Source organism: Cynocephalus volans, chromosome 4, assembly GCF_027409185.1.
Source record: "Cynocephalus volans isolate mCynVol1 chromosome 4, mCynVol1.pri, whole genome shotgun sequence".
Classification (NCBI taxonomy): domain Eukaryota; kingdom Metazoa; phylum Chordata; class Mammalia; order Dermoptera; family Cynocephalidae; genus Cynocephalus; species Cynocephalus volans.
The window spans coordinates 6,956,545-6,976,283 of record NC_084463.1 but is presented as its reverse complement, the minus strand read 5'-3'; the positions used below and the strand labels follow the sequence as shown (position 1 = coordinate 6,976,283).

At 36.5% G+C, this 19,739-nt stretch overlaps 1 protein-coding gene across 1 annotated transcript in view; it reads left to right on the top strand.

The window, feature by feature from the left end:
- The first annotated feature begins 1,312 nt into the window (after positions 1 to 1,312).
- The window catches only part of LOC134375098 (rho GTPase-activating protein 20-like), a 67,500-nt gene continuing 49,073 nt past the window's right edge, over positions 1,313 to 19,739 (top strand). Inside the window, exons 1-3 of the mRNA XM_063093265.1 lie at positions 1,313 to 1,454; positions 2,716 to 2,753; positions 3,981 to 4,054. Of these exons, the coding sequence (XP_062949335.1) occupies positions 1,313 to 1,454; positions 2,716 to 2,753; positions 3,981 to 4,054 (254 nt within the window). The remainder of the gene's footprint in view (positions 1,455 to 2,715; positions 2,754 to 3,980; positions 4,055 to 19,739) is intronic.

Here is a 19,739-nt window from a genome sequence, read left to right as displayed (position 1 = left end):
AGTTGATTTTAGTGTATGGTGAGAGGCTAAAGCCATATATGATAAACCCACTGCCAATATCATCTTCAATGGGAAAAGCTGAACGCTTTTCCTTTAAGAACAGAAAATAGACAAGGATGCCCACTCTCACCTCTCCTATTCAAAATAGTGTTGGAAGTACTAGCCAGAGAAATCAGAAAAGAGAAGGAAATAAAGGGCATCCAGATTGGAAAAGATGAAGTCAAACTGTCCCTGTTTGCAGATGACATGATCCTATATATCAAACAGCCTAAAACCTCTACAAAAAAACTCTTGGAGATGATAAATGATTTCAGCACAGTAGCAGGATACAAAATCAACACACAAAAATCAGTAGTATTTCTATTCTCCAATAGTGAACATGCAGAAAGAGAAATCAAGAAAGCTTGCCCATTTACAATAGCCACCAAAAAATAAAATACTTAGGAATTGAGTTAACCAAGGATGTGAAAAATCTCTATAATGATAACTACAAACCACTGCTGAGAGAAATTAAAGAGGACACAAGAAGATGGAAAGATATCCCAGGCTCTTGGATTGGAAGAATCAACATAGTGAAAATGTCCATACTACCCAAAGTGATATACAAATTCAATGCAATCCCCATCAAAATTCCAATGACATTTTTCTCAGAAATGGAAAAAACTATCCAGATGTTTGTATGGAATAACAAAAGACCATGCATAGCCAAAGCAATTCTGAGCAAAAAAATAAATAAATAAAGCTGGAGGCATAACACTACCTGACTTTAAACTATACTACAAAGCTATAATAACCAAAACAACATAGTACTGGCATAAAACAGACACACCGTGGCGCCCGAGATGGACGCCGTCACGGGGATTTAATGCTGGAGGCTTGCGGCCCTCCGTGTTCCATTCAGGGCATTGTGTGTTCTGTCGCCCCTGACGATGACCGCACAGCCGTCTCTCGGTTCAGTCCGGTACTAGCTGCCTTACTGATCTCTGGAGCCTTAACCCGTCTCCGAAGTCTTAAATCTCCGAAGTCTTAACCCGTCTCTGAGCAACCCGCAGCCTCCCTCCCCGTCTCCACCCGCCGCCGGATCGGCAGCCCGGTTCCTCCCTCAGTCCGGGCCTGGGGCCTGGACTGGGGGGTCACCTTCCCCCGGCCCCTCTGCGTGCTTGGCCCCTGTCCGAGATCCCCGAGGTCGTCTGGGCGCGCATCGCCCCTTGGCAGGCTCATCTCTGAAGTCATCAGGACCACCGGCGTCTGCGCAGGCGCAGCAGCCAGCCACTTAGAAGGTAGGTGGATGGGCTCAGCCCCTCACCTGGCCATGGAGGCACAGCTGCTCCCCGGTAATTTGGGGAGGGGAGGTGTTCCCGTGCCCTGTGGGATGGTCCTGGATCAACCCCAGGTCTCCGAGGTGGTGGTCAGAGTTGGAGGTGCGACTATGGGTGCTAACGGTCGACACTTGGGTACATGGCTGTCCTGACTACCTAAATGGAAGTTGCCCCACAGTCATGCTCTGTACCTTCTGCTTTATTGTCATCTCAGCAGTCATCCTTGCTTGATATTTTATTTACTTGCTTTTCATCTGTTACCTGTATCTCTCCCCACATTGTGAAAATATTGAGATAGGGACCTTCTCTATATTGTTCAAGGCTACCTCCCTGTGCCTAGAGTAGTGCTTGCTACATATTAGGTGTTTCATCAATACTAGTCGGGTTATGTACGGTGGTGAACAAGACAGATATGATTCTTGTCCTCAGAACTTATGGTTTAGAGCAGGGTCAGCAAACCTTTTCTTAAAGGACCAGGTAATATTTTAGGATTGCAGGACATACCTACTCTGTTGCAGTTCCTCAGCTCTGCCATTGTAGCACTGTGAACAATATGCATATGAATGGGCTTGTGTGTTCCAGTAAAACTTTATTTAGAAAAACAAGCAGTTATTCCCTGTTGTGTAGGTTCCTGACCCCTGGTCTAGAGCAGTCTTGTTGAGTGGAACTTTGTGCATTGATGGAACTGTTCTTTATTTACAATGTCCCGTTTAGTAGCCACTGTGCTACATATGGCTCTTGAAATGTGGCTGGTTCAACTGAGGAGCTAAAATTTTTCAACAGCTTCATTGAGGTATAATTGGCATACAACTAACTGTACATATTTAAAGTATTGTAAATGTATGAGTTTTGACATAAGTTTGATGCATGTGAAGCCCTCTACACAGTCAAGGTCAGGGACATATTCATCGTCCCTCGAAGTTTCCTCATGTCCCTTTCTAATCCCTTTAGTCCCTCCCCATTCCCAGGCACCCACTGGCCTGCTTTCTGTTGCTACAGGTTAATTTGCATTTTCAAGACTTTTCTATAAATGGAATCAGACTTTACATTTGCCTGGCTTCTTTCATTTTGAGATTCATCTGTGGATTTGCATGTATTGATAGTTCATTTCATTGCTGAGTAGTATTCTATTGTAGAGATAGACCACAGTTTGTTTATCTATTCACCTATTAGTGGACATCTGGATTATTTTCAGGTTTTGGCTATTACAAATAAAGCTGCTGTGAACATTCATCCATGTACAAGTCTCTAGAAGAAAAGCACCAAATAAATACACATCATGCAAAAAATGTTATACAAGTAACCCGGCCTGAAACTGATTCATGGTTAATAACTCCTGATCAATATGTTTGATATTCTCTATTTCTTAACCCATTTGTTTCTTGTCTTTGATCAGTGTTTTATATAATTGTTTCAGCTGCTGTCTCAGCTGTGGTAAGAAGACTTGGGTGTATAGACTCCCTATGTGAGCCAAAAGATTAATGAGGGGAACAGAAACACTAAGGCCAGAGCAGTGATGGCAACAATAATTTGGGAGAGATCCCTGGGGCCATGGTGAATTTGTGGGATAAGAATTGTGCCAAAAAATTTCAGTATCCCCTTCCCACTGGCTGATTCTTCCTCTCTTCCTATACTAGGATGTAGGTTTTATTTTACTAGCCAAGAAACAGTTCCTTTATGAGTCATGTAATGAGATACTGACACTGAGCCAGCTAGTTAGTTTTATATGGTTCCTAGAGCAACATCCAGTTGCCAAGCATGACTGTCCTAGGCCCACAGGCATGGGTGAGACTTCTGGTTAGGATAGGGCGAAAGGGTATAGCGGGAAGAATGGCTTTAGTGTGACACAGCCTGAACTTCCCTCAGGGCTATTTGTGGTTATATTGTTAATTTTACTCATCTGTCTCTAGTGGCAGGCTCTCTGGCTGTATCTAGAGATATTAAGATTGAATTTAGAGAGTAATTATCTGGGTAATCCAAACCTCATTCACCACAAATTTTAGGTCATCGGAAACAGAGTACCTGACTTATCTAGTTTATCTTCTATTAATATACCACCTAGAAGAGAAAAAATGATTTTTTTCTTTTTTAAAAAAAAGTTATAGTAAAAAAGCCTATTTGGAGGAAGAGATTCCCAAATGTGCAAATATTTCAATGTAGAACAAAATTTAAAGGTTGATTAAATGTTTATGTAAAAATTTAGTATCTATGCCTTCACTTTAACAGTTTTTTTCTTCTCTTTTACTGGATCTTACCAAGTCCTGTCTTTCCTTGAAGCCCAGTTTGGGGCCTGTCCTGCCTATGAGATAGGAATAGTAGTTCCTACCCTGATGACATTTTGGGGTATAAATGAGATCATCTATGTCCAGCCTTTAACATAGGGCCTGACCCATGATAAGCAATAATAATGGTTATGATCTTACTTTTCCCAAATACTCAAATCAACATTTAACCTGTTTATTCTCATAAGAAACACTGCCTATACCATGTTTGACACTTACTATCCCATTTTTGATGTTATAGTTTATCTCCATAATGAAATTTAGGTTCCTTGCTAGGTAAAGATAGGCAATACAAAATTTGTTGATTTGAGTTGAAAATCAACATTTACTTCTTTTGTAAGCCATGTGGTCTTCACTTCAATGTTTTTTTCCCTCACAGAAAATGGAAGCAGAAAGGAGGAGGCGTGCTCCATCTCATATCCTGGGTAAAGCCTTACAACGGCCTAGTACCAGGTGAGTGCAAAGTTTTATATGAGGGTGCTTCAGAAAGTTCACGTAAAGATCCATTTTGTTTTTTAATTCTATTCTTCCACGAAATTTTTGAAGTACTCTGATATACATTTGGTATGTGCTTGGAACATTATATTAGCCGAAGAGTGTTTAACATCACATTTTTTTATGCGTGGGAGTTGTTTATTTTATTAGTACCAGAATTCTCTAATTAATAATAGAAAATTTGACTTTTGTTCTGAGATTATTTAATAAGATCTATTCTTTTTTTTTTTTTTTTTTTTTTTTAAAGATGACCGGTAAGGGGATCTTAACCCTTGACTTGGTGTGGTCAGCACCACGCTCACCCAGTGAGCGAACCGGCCATCCGTATATGGGATCCGAACCCGGGGCCTTGGTGTTATTAGCACCGCACTCTCCCGAGTGAGCCACGGGCCGGCCCCAAATAAGATCTATTCTTTATGGGAATTATAAAGCCTTTTAAAGCTGGTATGTATGCTTGGTTGCTTCTTTGTCTTTATTATCTCCTTCTTATGAATGAGGACATGCAGTATTTCTCTTTCTGTGCCTGGCTTATTTCACTTAACATAATTTTCTCCAAGCTCATCCATGTTGCTGTGAATGGCAAAATTTCATTCTCTTTTATGGCTTAGTAGTATTCCATTGTGTATATATACCACATTTTCCTTATCCAGTTATTTTTGATGGACATTTAGGTTGGTTCAGTATCTCGACTATTGTAGAAAGAGCTGTGATGAACTTGAGAGTGCAGATATCCCTTTAACATGATGATTTCCATTCCTTTGGGTTATATACACAGTAGTTGGACTGCTGGATTGTGTGGTAGTTCTATCTGTAGTTGTTTGAGGAGCCTCCATACTGTTTTCCATAATGGCTGTAAAATTTACAGTCCCACCAACGATGTAAAAGTATTCTCCTTTCTCCGCATCCTTGCCAGCATTTGTTATTCTTTGTCTTTTTGATAATAGCCAGTCTAACTGGGGTGAGATGATATCTCAGTATGGTTTTGGTTTGCATTTCCCTGATGCTTAATGATGTTGAGCATTTTTTCAGGTACTGGTTGGCCATTTGTATATCTTCTTTGAGAAATGTCTATTCATCCCCTTTACCCATTTTTTAATCAGATTATTTGATTTTTTTACTGTTAAGTTGTTTGAGTTCCTTCTATATTCTGTTGCTGCTTTTGTTTGTTTTTTGTGGCTGACCTGTACAGGGATACAAACCCTTGACCTTGGTGTTACAACACCGAGCTCTAACCATTGCATATTCTAGATATTAATCCCTTGTCAGATGTATAATTTGCAAATATTTTCTACCATTCCGTATACTCTGAAGTCTAATGCTTACAATTTCCTAAACACACCATACTCTCTAATCATGGCTCAAATGTCACTTGCTTCAGAAACTCCTCTAATGCCTCATAAATAATATTCATGCTCCTATAGAACCCTGCATATCTTTTAGTCATAGCACTCAATCACACTTCATTGGAATCACCTTATATGTCATGTTCTCTTTAGTGTCCTAGCATACATCTGTTAATAAAATAATGCCTTGTACATAGTTGGTGTTCAATTATTATTTGTTGGATGAGTGAGTGAATGAAGGAGGGGCTCCATTTCCAAACTGAGAGAGGAATTTAGTAGGTTACCATAATAGATTCTGACTTTCCTGACCTCCTTTAGGTAGCAAATACATAAGAGACTTTCCTTGTTGATTGGTATTATTTGTGAAATTTATGCTAGTGAAAAATGGAGATTCCTGTTAACAAAATGATTCTGGGTTATTGTTAGGAAGTAATTTCATGCCCCAGAATACCACAAGAACTCATGTATGTGGTCTGGAAATACCACATATATTGGCATCTTTATGGTATTTCTTCATTATTTAGGAATGAATTCAAGTCATACAAACTTTCCCTGCAGAAATTCATCATTTTGTAATGGTATTCAGCCCACCTTGTAGAAATTAAACAAAAATGTATCCACTTTTGTTTTGGATAACAATCTCTTACCACTTTCAAGTTGGTATTCATCTATCTCCATCTCCACTTCCAAATTAATTCATTGTATGTGTGCTGTTTTTAAAGGCTTTGTGCTAGGTACCTTGCATATATTACCATTTAAAGCTCTGCTTACTGCTGCTGAGAGGAGGGAAAGACAACACCAGGCAAGCATGGTACAGCAGGAAGTCCTTGGGCTTTGGTTGCATTCAAATGCTTGCTCTCCATCCTGATTATCTGTGTGACCTTGGATAATTTACCTAATCTCTGAATCGCAATGTTTTCCTCTGTAAAATATGGATCATAATGCTTGCATCATAGAATATAAGATGAGAAAATAAGTGAAAGTGCTTAGAAAATGAACTTAGTTATTGCTTGCCTTCTTCCCTTCACTTAGACATATTTCATTTTAAAGCTTTAAACCTCCTGGCTCATCTAGTTGAGTAATGTCAAGTTTGTTAATAAAGTACTACTTTATTATAACATTATTGCATAACTAGAAGTGTACCTTTGAGCCTGGTTCATTATATAGCTTCCCCTAGATCAGGCAGTTGATTAGTGTCAGAGACAGGACTAGAATCCAGGTCTCTAGTCTCAATGGAATATTCTTTGCATTACACAAACAAAAGGAATATGATACACTATCTAAGAGCATGGACTCTGGAACCAAATTGCCAGATCTGAATCCCAGTACTTCCTCTCATTAGTTCTGTGATCTTGGGTAAGTTTTTAAACCAGGAATAATAACAATATCTACCTCATAGGATTATAAGGAGGACTAGATGGGTCTTATATATGCAAAGTTCATAAAGTAGTCTGGCACATAATTAGTGCCATAAATATGTAGACTGTTTATTATTGCTAGTGGTAGTAGCAGTAGTAACAGCAGAAGTAGTAGTACATACACCATAGCAGATGGAAAATATAAAAGATGAAAGATGCAGAATCTGGAAGCCAGCTAGAGTCTAATGTTAAATTCATTTTAGCAAGACAGTTATATCTCTAGGTCTGGCATGAGGCAAGATTAGCTCAGATCATTTGGATTTATTCCTGGTAGACCCTAACATAACAACTCTTGAGGTTTCCCTAGGCAAAGGTTCTAAGTATACCTAGAATGAATCTGGGAAATGAGGGCTTGATGCATGGAGATTGACCTGGTTTGCTCAGCCACTTAAAGGGACTCTAGGAAGTTCATATGTGCCAAACTTTGAGTCAAGATTAGATACATATAGAATTGGCTGGTTTGGGGCGAGGATGGTAGGGTGAAGGAGCCCAATCCGAAGGCACTGGGTCATTAAGAAAGCATCAATTTGCTAGCTGGCTTCTACTTTCTTATGGTCAACTCACTCCTGGTGTGCATGACCACACATACACCTCCAAGTGTCCTTCTCAGACTATTCCTTGTGTTCCACAAATTCCTCATTATTTCATTTCCTTTTTTCTCTGTCATGTTACCATCATAATTTTAATTTTAGCCTAAAGTGGGTGATAACATTGTATTTTGTAATGAAGGAAGTGCATTGTATACTGCTGAGTGGTTTACTGAGGATAGTAGTAAAATCTACTTTTATAACAAAATGAAAATCCACCCCTCTCTATGAACCTTCCACATATAGTAATGAGAATGAACTCAATAACCTCATAAAGACCTCTCTCATGCTGAGACTGCAAGATAGTTGTAATAATAGTTTGATATAACTTAAAGGAAAAGTTAACTTAAAAGGTAAATTACTAGACTTTCTTTTGTAATTTTGTAAATTTTCTGTAAATAGCTAGTTTCTTGGTATAAGAATTTTCAAATAAAAATTTAAACTTAGAGGAATTTTTAGGAATCTTTAAGACCTTTTCAGAATTACGATAAACTGTACTGATGTGTTATCATAGATAAAATCCTCTACCAAACATTATTCCTCGTGCTGTCTTGCAGTACATGCCAGTTGGCTCTACATAAAGCCTATTCCTACAGTTTTGGACAGTGTGTTCTGAAGTCTTTAATTGAGAGATCCATGTGATGAGAACACCAAAGTAGAAATTTAATACATGAAGATTGTCAGCAGCCTGCAAGATCCCTTTTTTCCTTGCAAGAAACATTCGTCAAAGTCATAAAATTTAAATATAGAGGAAGGAGACAGCAATCACTTTATAAGGTGTCAAAATTGGCAAATTTTTACCAAAATGGACTTTAGTGCTTTGTTAGGCAAAATTTTTCCCAGGCCCACATATCACTTTATTCTCTTTAAACTGCTTTCTATATTCTTTAAAAACAATCAAATACATTTGTTCCTGGTACAGTGTGCTTTTTTTTATGGTATGAGGCTGGGAGGAAATCTTTAGATTATATTGTCTCCCCACGTTCTAGTGGTCTTTGACAGGGTAAAATTAATTTATTTTTGTACTTGCAGGACAGCACATCCATTTAATTTCTTCATTCCAACTTTAGCATAATTTTCTAATCACACTTCTGATTCAATTTTATCTTTCATTTTGGCACCAGCAAAGCACTCTCTCATTAATGCATGTTTATTCATCCTTCCTCACCATTTTTTGTGGGATAGCAGGCTATCCTAAGACATCCTCACTGTAGTACATCTTCACTGCAAGACAATCCCTTCTCCTGGACAGCTTGAAACTTAGGGTTTCTCAAAGGAGTTTTGGCATTTCTTGATTGACTTTCCTTCAGAACCTTGAAAAAAAGACATTTGAAGGAAGCAGAAGAATAATTGTTACTTTTAGTAAGAAGCTTAATATTACTGTGGTTAAGAGAGTTTGGACTCTGGAGCCATATTCTTCCTGGGTTTGAACACTGGATCTTCTTACCAACTGTGAGAATTTTGGCAAGTTACTTAATCTCCTCAGGCCTCACTTTCCTCGTAAAATGGGGAGGAGATTAAAAGTGTTAATATTATAATGCATTTGGCATATTGTAATTGCTATATAAGTTTTTGTTAAATAAAATCATTAAAATATATCAATCTGTCTGGTACCCTGTCACATAATGTCGAGTTTTCTGGGTGTTCCAGGTTTAGGCTTATCTTCTCAACTTGACTGTCTGCTCTTTGAGTGAAGAGATCATATTTTCTGCTTTTCCAAATCTAAATGCTCAGTGCTGGCTATAGAACAGATATTTTGTAAATATTAGCTGAACTGAATGATTGATTTCTTTCTTCCCCTAGCTAAATAGGTCAGTTCTCAGTTGGAATGGAAAAAGGGATGAGTCTGCAGCTGCCTGAGATAGTATAACACTGCCGGTGTTGAAAAGCCACACAAAGAAATGTCAGTTCTGGAGTAAGCAGCTATTTAATGTATGTTGACTTAATGCTCACATATTTACTATATCATGTATATTATGACTCACTGCCATTAGTTTTCTGACACCTAGTTCCTAGTGTAATGAGAAGATACAGAGAATGGATTCCAGTTCCCTGCTCTAGCACTATATAACCCTGGTAGAGTCACCTATCCTTTCTGTGACTGGGACTTTTTCTTCATCTGTCAGTGATAGGAGAGGGGTGGATTGAAGTTGATTAAATATTTCATGTAGCCCCCAACTCTACAATTTTGTGTTCCTTTATTCTGATAGTAACTCAGCGACAAGGAGAATGGAAAACAATATGAATGGTCCTTGCAAACCCTTTTATTGCAACACTTAATACATCTCCGAAAGTGCATCTGTCACACTGCTGAGCAATTAGTATTATCCTCTTTCAGTGCAAAGCTCAAACATTTGCTTATGTGGGATCTTTGGTCTGTTTATTATCATAATGTTATTTTAATAGCCAGCCTACACAGTGGCCCCCAGTGGTTCTCACCTCCTGGTTGTCACACCCTGGCCTAATCCCCTTCTACGTCGTATCACAATTAATCTGTGTAACCAGTAGGGTTTGGCCAAAGTGATGTTGTGTGGCTTCTGAGATTAGGTTATAAAAGAAGCTTCCCTCTTGATTGCTCTCACACTCTCTTTCTCTGATCACTTGATCTGGGGGAAGCCATGTCATGAGCAGTCCTGTGGAGAGACTTACAGTTGAGGAACTAAAGCCTCCGAGTAACAGCCACATGATGAGCTTGGAAGCAGACTTTCCAATGCCAGTCAAGTCTTCAGAGATCGTAGCCCCAGATGAAAGCTTGACTGCAGCCTCATAAGAGATAGGAGCCATACCCACCCAGCTAAGGAACTCCCTGATTACTGACCCTTAGAAACTGTATAGATAATAAATATTTGTTGTTTTAAGTTGCTATGTTTTGGGGTAATTTGTTAGGCAGCAATAGATAACTAACAATAGATAACTAACACAGTCATCTTCAACTAACACATCTAAATAAAAATTCTGATTTTTCAGATCATGTAATTTGTTGGAAAAGGTACCAAACAACATTCTTTCTTTTTTAAAACAGCTTTATTGAGATACAGTTCATACTGTTTAACTCACCCATTAAAAGCATACACTTCTGTGGTTTTTGGTATATTGACAGGGATGTGCAACCATCACCACAGTCTTAGAGCATTTTCATACTCCAAAAAGAAACCTGTAGCTATTAACCGTAACTCCTCATTCTCTCCCACCCACCCCCACCCCATCCCTAGCTCTAAGCAACCACTCATCTATTTCCTGTTTCTTATATTTTCTGTTTCTTCCTTTCTTTGCCTCTTCTGGACATTCCATATAACTGGAATCATATGCCATGTGGTTTTTTGTGACTGGCTTCTTTCAGTTAGTGTAATGTTTTTAAGGTTCATCCATGTTGTAGCATGTATCAGTACTTCATTAATTTTTTATTGCCAAATAATCTCCATTATATGGATAGATACCACATTTTGTTTTTTTATTCTTCAGTTGATGGAAAATTAGGTTGTTTCCACCTTTTGGCTATTTATGAATAACACTGCTGTGAACATTCTTGTACAAGTTTTGTGTGAACATCTGTTTCATTTTTCTTGGATATATACTAGGAATGGAATTGTTGAGTCTTGTGGTAACACTATGTTTAACTTTTTAAGGAACTGCCAAACTATTTTTCAAGGCAGCTTCGCCATTCTACCTTCTCACCAGCAATATATGAAGGTTCCAATTTCTCCACATACTTACCAAAACATTATTTTCTGTCTTTTTGATTATAGCCGTCTTTGTGTGTGTGAAGAGGTTACTTATTATGGTTTTGATTTGTGTTTCCCTAATGATATTCAGCATATTTTCAAGTGTTTATTTGCTATTTGTGTATCTTTTGGGAGGGAATTTATATTCAAAACTTAAACCATCTTTAATTGGTTATTTGAATTTTTATTAATGAGTTATAAGAGTTATTTATATATTATCAAATTCTTAAAATTGTGTGTATGTTGCAAAGTACAAGATTTTTTCATTTTTATTTTTAATTATTAGCATTTCATTATTACAAATTATCATTTTCCTTTATGCCCTTTACCCAACCTTTCACTTCCCAAACCCTTTCCTTCCCTCCCCTCTCTCTCTAGTGTCCTAGCATTTGTTCTCTCCTTCTGGAAGTTCAGTGTATTCTTGTGGCCTTTTCTTCCTTCCTTCCTTGCCTCCTACCCTCCCTCCTTGCTTTCTTTCTTCCTCCCTCCCCTCCTTTCCTTTTTCCTTTCCTTTCCGTTCCTCCCAGTTAATGAATGAAAATGTGGTATTTCTCTTTCCTTGTCTGGCTTATTTCACTTAACATAATTTTCTCCAGACTCATCCGTGTTGCTACAAAAGGCAGAACCATATGCCAGGTTTTACGCTAATATTTTGTGTATACATTGTTTGGTGGCTTTTCCATTTTCCAAATAAAGATATTTAATCTTAGAGGTTTAAAATAAATTATCTTATGTTTCACAACTATTAAGTAGTAGAGTTGAAATTTAATTCTACTTCTCTCTGACTCTAAAGTTTGTTGTCTTCGCCAGCATACTAGATTGCCTCAATAAGATCAATTCAATTTTGAGAATTTTCTGTATCTTAAGATAAAGACCATCGCTAGGAGCTGGGTAAAGAAATGTCATTGTTACTATTATAATCTTATGTGACCATTAGGTTCTATGTGTTGTGGCTTCATGTAGACAGGTCATCAGCTTAAATGAAAATGACAGAATGATTCTGAAATGATTCAGACACCAAATCATTGACTTTTATCTCTAAGTCATGGAGGCTAAAACTTCCTATAAATTATATGGCTTAATGTAATTATTTTATTACTACATATATTTTTTAGTATAAAGTGGAAATTTTATTTCTTTTATTTTATATTATTTTGTTTGGTTTTCACTTTTGGCCATAATTTTTAATGCTAATTTCTAAGTTTATGACCTGTACCAGAGAATATGGTAGTATGGTATCTGATTTTAAGAAATTTTTTATGACTTGATATATAGTTAGGTTTTTATGAGTATTACATGTATGTATGTGAAGTATTACCAGTTATATAAATAATCAATATTCTTCCTAATATTTTACCCTCTTACTCTGTCACTTGCTAAAAGAGCTGTGAAATGTTTCCCACCTCAATTGTGGACTCATAAACTTCTTGTCATTCTATTAATTTCTTCCTGTATATGTCTCGAACCTATATTGTTAGGTCCATAAAGTGTAGGATCTTTTTGGTGTATTGTACTTTTTATCAAATGGAAATATCCCTCTCTGTCCCATATATTCTTTTGTGTCAGTCTCTTTGGGCTCAGCAGAATGTTTTTGAGATTCATCTATGTTGTATGTATGAGAAGTTTGCTCCTTTTTATTGCCAAGTAGTATTCCATTGCACATTGCATACCACAATTAGTTTATTCATTCGTGTGTTAATAGATATTTGAGTTGTTTGCAGTTTGGGGTTATTATTCAGAAAGCTGTTAAGAATATTTGTATGCGAGTCTTTATGTGGACATTGTCTTCACTCTGGGTAAATACCTAAGAGTTGAACTACTGAATCATATAGTATTTGTTTAACTTTAAAGGAGACTACCGTACTGTTTTCTAAAACGGTTGTACAATTTTACATACCCATCAGCAATGTATGAGAGTTCCAGTTGTTCTACATCCTCACCAAAACTTAGCAATGATAGGGGCCGAGCCCGTGGCGCACTCGGTAGCGTGCTGCGCTAGCAGCGCGGCGACGCTCCCGCCGCGGGTTCGGATCCTATATAGGCGGGTTCGGATCCTATATAGGCGGGTTCGGATCCTATATAGGAATGGCCGGTGCACTCACTGGCTGAGTGCCGGTCACGAAAAAGACAAAAAAAAAAAAAACTTAGCAATGATAGCTTAAAAAATTTTAGCCATTCTAGTGGGCATATGGTGGTTTTAATGTTCATGTTCCTGGGGATAAATTATATCATGCATCATTTTATAGAATTATTGCCTATTCATGTGTTTTTCTTTGTGATCTGTTTAAATTTCTTGCCCATTTTTTGATTTATAAACTTAGGGAATTGTAAGAGTTTTTTATATATTCTGGATATAGCTCCTTTGTCCAGCATAAATATTGAGAATTTTTTCTCTAAACCTGTCTTTGTCTTTTCATTTTCTTTACAGTATTTTTTTTTTTGAGGAGCAGAAGTTTTTAATTATGTTTAATTACGTTTTTATTATTCCCCAATTGGATTGGGAAAAGAGGACATGTGTTTTCACTGTGGAACCTTTGTGAAAACTCAATTGGCCTATATGTATAGGTCTACTTCTGGAGTCAATTCTATTCCATCAATCTATATGTATATATTTTTATTACTTTGCTTTCTAAAATATCTTGTTTTGTTGGTATTGTGACTATTTTTAAAATTTTATGTTCCATTTGCTCATTGCTAATATGTAGAAATATAATTGATTTTGTTTATTAACTTTTTATCCTTTAACCTTGCTAAGTTCACTTATTAATTCTATTAGCTCTTTTTTAATAAAATTCTATTAGCTTTAATGTAGATTTCTCAGTATAGTCTATGTTCACATTCATTTCCTTTATGAATAAAAACAGTTTTATTTCTTCCATTCTAATTTTTGATATTTATTTTCTTTTCTGGCCATAATGTACTGGCTAGAACTTCCAGTATATTGTTGAACAGAAATGGTAAGGAAGATATACTTTCTTTATTCCTGACCTTAGGTAGGAATATAGCAGTCTTTCAACTTTAAGTATGCTACCTTTAGAATATTTTTGGAAGATGCCCTTTGTGAAGTACAAAGTGCCCTTTAATTCCAGTAATTGAGTATTTAATCATGAATGGGTGTAGAATTTTGCCAAATGCTTTTTCTGCAACTTTGATATGATCATGTTGGGGTTTTGTGAGGGTTTTCAGACTTAATTTGGTGAATTATGTTATTTAATTTTTTAAATCAACTTTTTATTTTGGAATAATTTTAGATTTAGAGAAAAGTTGTAGAAAAGCACAGTTTCTGCACAGCCCCCAACCAGGGAACTCTATTGTTTATATTTTACAATATTACACTATATTTGTCATAACTAATGAACCAACATTTTTAACTAAAGGCCATACCTTATTCAGATTTTCTTAGCTTTTATCTTTTTTTTTTTTTTTTAATATCTCAAGATCCTATCTAGGATACCACATTAGATTTAGTCAACGTATTTCTTTAATCTCCTCTAGATTGTGACAGTTTCTTAGACTTTCCTTGTTTTCGATGATGATTTTGAATAGCACTGGCTAGATAATTTGGTAGAATGTCCTTCGGTTTGGATTTATCTGATGTATTCTTGTGTTTAGAAGGAGGTTATGATTTATGAATTATTTTTCTGTCTGTGTTCATGTGAGATAGGGGTGTGTAATTTTCTGGTAATATCTTTGTCTGGTTTTGGTATTAGGATAATGGTGGTCTCATAAAATGGGTTGGAAAGTGTTACCTCCTCCCTTTGAAAGTGTGTGAGGGAAGGTCATTATTTCTTCTTAAAATGTTTGGTAGAATTTATCAGTGAAGTTATCTAGTGTTTGAGTTTTTTTCTGGGAAGATTTTAGATTATGATATTATCTTTAATATATATAGAACTATTTCGGTATTCAGTTCTTTCATGAGTCAATTTTGTTCATTTGTGTGTTTCAAGAAATGTATACATTTCATCCCAATTATCAACTTAATTGACACAAAGTTAAGCATAATATTCTTTTTTTATGTTTTTGATGTATGTAGGAACTATAATAATCATCATTCTTTTATTCTTGGTATTGGTGATTTCCAAATTACCTTTTATTCCCTACATCAGTCTAGCTAGAGGTGTATCAATTTTGTTTATCTTTTCAACAAACCAGCATTTGGTTTTGTTGTTTTCTCGATTGTATTCACTTTCTATTTTATTGATTTACTTTTTGTCTTTAAAGATTTATTGAAGTGTAATTATGTACAATAAAGTGCACATATTTAAAGTGTGCTAATTGATGAATTTTTATACATTAGGAACCTGTGCAACTAATACAGCAATCAAGATAATGAACATTTATATAACCTCCAAAGTATCCTTGTATGCCTTTGTAATCAATCCTTCTTTGATACCTCCAGCCCACCCTCAGGTAATCAATGATGTGCTTGATGTTACTATCGATTAGTTTGCATTCCTGAGAATTTTATATAAATACTGGGCCACTTTTTATTGCTGAGTAGTATTGCACTGTGTGAGCATACCACAATTTGCTACCCCTTTTACATGCTGGTGGACAATATGGTTTTCTTCCAGTTTTGTGATTAAAAATAAAGTTGCTGTGTACGTTCACATACAAGTATGAGTATTTGTGTGTATCTTGATTACATATACTTTCATTTCTTGATAAATACCAAGAAGTGGTAGCTGGATTGTAAGGCAGATATATTAACAAAATGACAAATTGTTTTCAAAATGGTTGTACCATTTTTTATTCCCACTAGCAATGTATGAACGTTACAGTTGTTCAGCATCCTTGCTAACACTTGCTATGGTCATTCTTTTTAATTTTAGGCATTCTGTGTGTGTGTCATTATATTTCTTTGGGGTTTTAATTGGTATTTCCCTGATGACTGATGACGTTGAGCATGTTTTCATGGGCTTATTTAGCATCTGTGTAGCATTTTTGGTAAAGTGTCAGGTTCAAATCTCTTCATTTTTTGTTGGGCCATTTTTCTATTGTTGAATTTTAAGTGTTCTTTATAAATTCCAAATCTGTGCTGTCTAGTGTGGTAGCCACTAATCACTGGCAATGTATATTCAAATGAACTAAAATTATATATTATAAATTTAGTTTCCCAGCCACACTAACCTCATTTCAAAAGCTCCTCATTACAGTCATTTATTAGTTCTAGTAGCATTTTAAAAATAGATTTATTAGAATGTTCTACATAAACAATCATATCATCTTTCACTCGATGCCCCTTATATTCATGAAGTTTCTCCATTTTATCTCTTTGGAACAAGAAATATTTCCAGCCTGGTGAGTTCAGGGTATCACTCTACCTCCTTTTTCTTTTCTTTTCTTTTTTTAAATTTTATTTTGTCAATATACATTGTGGTTGATTATTGTTGCCCCTTACCAAAACCTCCCTCCCTTCTCCCTCTCCTCCCTCCCCCCCAACAATGTCCTTTCTGTTTGCTTGTCATATCAACTTCAAGAGTAATTGTTGTTGTTATATCTTCTCCCCACCCCCCACCCATGGGTTTTTTTGTGTGTGTGTGTGTGTGTGTGTGTGTGTGTGTGTGAATTTATATATTAATTTTTAGCTCCCACCAATAAGTGAGAACATGTGGTATTTCTCTTTCTGTGCCTGACTCATTTCACTTAATATAATTCTCTCAAGGTCCATCCATGTTGTTGCAAATGGCAGTATTTCATTCGTTTTTATAGCTGAGTAGTATTCCATTGTGTAGATGTACCACATTTTCTGTATCCACTCATCCGATGATGGACATTTGGGCTGGTTCCTTACCTGTTCCCCAGTGTTCATTGCAGTACTCTTTACCTGCTTTTTCTTTCTTTTTTTTTTTCAAAAGATGACCGGTAAGGGGATCTTAACCCTTGACTTGGTGTTGTCAGCACCACATTCAGCCAGTGAGCGAACCGGCCATCCGTATATGGGATCCGAACCCGGGGCATTGGTGTTATCAGCACCGCACTCTCCAGAGTGAGCCACAGGCCGGCCCTACCTGCTTTTTCTTGATGGTGATTTCTACAACCTGAGTTAGTTTCCTCACTCACATGCATTGATCAATTCTCAGATGAAAACTTATGAGGAACCCTTTGCAGATCTCTGAGCTCTGTAGACAGCTCTTTCCTCACTGACACTCTGCTTTTTGAATTCTAGCCATATTGGCCTGCTTGAATTTTTGACTCTGTCTCCTCGAGCTGGGCTCTGTTTTGCTTCCTCCTTGTACTGTGGGGTGGAATATCTCTCTGGGCAGCAATCTGGGACAATGTCAGACCTCACCTTGTTTGTTTGCCTTCTCTTAGGTATCACTGTTCTGTACTTCTGTTGTCCAATGTCTGAAAATGATTGTTTCATATATTATTTCCCATTATTTTGTAGTTTAAGTTATTCTAGCATGGTTAGAAACAGAAATCTCTATTTCAATGACTTTTGCTCTTATCTTTATTATTTCCTTCCTTTCCCTTATTTTGGATTATATTTGCTCTTCTTTTCCTAGCTTCTTAAAATAGAAACTCAGATTACTGATTTTACATCTTTATCTTTTCTAGGGAGACTTTTTTTCCCTAAGCATTGTTTTAGGTGCATTCCACACACTTGGACATATTGTGTTTTCATTTTTCTTCAGTTCAAAATGTTTTCTAATTTCCCCTTGATTTCATCTTATACCTGTGGCTTATTTTTTTTGTGCTGTTTAATTTCCAAATATTTCAGCACTTTCTGAGTGTCTTGCTGTTATTGTCCTTAATCTAATTATATTGTAATTGGAAAACATGCTCTGTATGTTTTCTGCAAATTACCTGCTGGGGTTTTGATTGGGATTGCACTGAATCTGTAGATCATTATGGTAGTATCAATATCATAACAGTATCGATTCTTCCAATATATGAACAAGATATATTTCTCTGTTATTTAGGTTTTCTTTAAAATCTCTCAACAGTGCTTTGTAGTTTGCAGGGTACTGGATACAGTACATATTTTGAGCATATTTACCCCCATTTCATATTTTAATGCTTTTAGGAATAGTGTTTTTTATTTCATTTTTTGCATGTTCCTGGGGTACAAAGCTGACTGTCACCACCTGTGTCCAAGATGTGATGATCAGATCAGTATTATCAGTATGCCCATTACCACAAATTCCCATTATTCCTCATGTCCCCCACCCAACCTCTCTCTAGCCTCCCACCCCCTCCATCCATCCACCCTCTGGCAACCCTAGCTATGTTCTCTCCATCTGCAAGTCCAAAGCACCACTGTGGTCTTTCTGTCTTTCCTTCTTTTTCTCTTAGCTCCCACTTATGAGTGAGGGCATGTGGTATTTTTCCCAGTGTGCATGATTTATTTTGCTTAACATGATTTTCCCAAAGCTCATCCATGCTGCTGTGAATGGCAGAATTTCATTCTCTTTTATGACTGAGGTACATTCAATAGTGTATATATATCACATTTTCCTTATCCAGTCATCTGTCGATGGACTTTTAGGTTGATTCTATATCTTGGCTATTGTAAATAGAGCTGCAATAAACATGGGAGTACATGCATCCCTTCAGCAAATCTCCCACCAACAGTGTAGGAGAGTTCCCCTCTTTCCACATCCTCACAAGCATTTATTATTCTCAGTCTTTTTTATTATAGCTAGTCTAACAGGGATGAAATGTTATCTCAGTTTGATTTTAATTTGCATTTCCATAATGAAAAGTGATGTTGAACATTTCTTTAAGTACCTGTTGACCATTTGAATGTCTTCCTTCAAAAAAAATGGCTATTTGTCTCCTTTGCCCATTTTTTAATTGGGTTCTTCATGTTTTTTTTTTTGTTGTTGTTGTTGTTCTTTTTTTTGTTTGTTTGTTTTGTTTTTTACTGTATAGTTGTTTGAGTTCCTCGTATATTCTGGATGTTAATCCCTTGTTGGATGAATGGTTTGCAAATATTTTCTCTCATTCTGTAGGTTGTCATTGCACCCTATTGATTATTTCCTTTGCTGTGCAGAAGCTTTTTAGTTTGATTTAGTCCCATTTGTTTATTTTTTCTTTTGCTGCCTGTGCTTTGGGTGTCATATTCTTAAAGTCTTTTCCTAGTCCTACTTCCTGTAGAGTTTCCCCTATGTTTTCTTGAGTAGTTTTATAGTTTTGGGTCTTAATAATAAGGCTTTAATCCATTTTGAGTTGATTTTGGTATATGGTGAGAGATACAGGTGTAGTTTCATTCTTCTGCATATGGGTGTTCAGTTTTCCCAGCACCATTTATTGAAGAGGCTGATGTACATTCTTGGTGCCTTTGTCCAAAATCAGTTGGCTATAAGCATGTGTGTGGATTTCTGGGTTCTCTATTCTAGTCCATTGGTCTGAGAGTCTGTTTTTATGCAACTACCATGCTGTTTTGATTAATAAAATTTTGTAGTATTATTTGAAGTCAGGTAGTATGATGCCTCTGACATTTTGATTTTTTGCTTAGGATTCCTGTGTCTATTTTGGGGTCTTTGGTTGTTCTATATGAATGTTAGGGTTGTTTTTTCTATTTTTGTGAAGGATGTCATTGGTATTTTGATGGAGATTGCATTGAA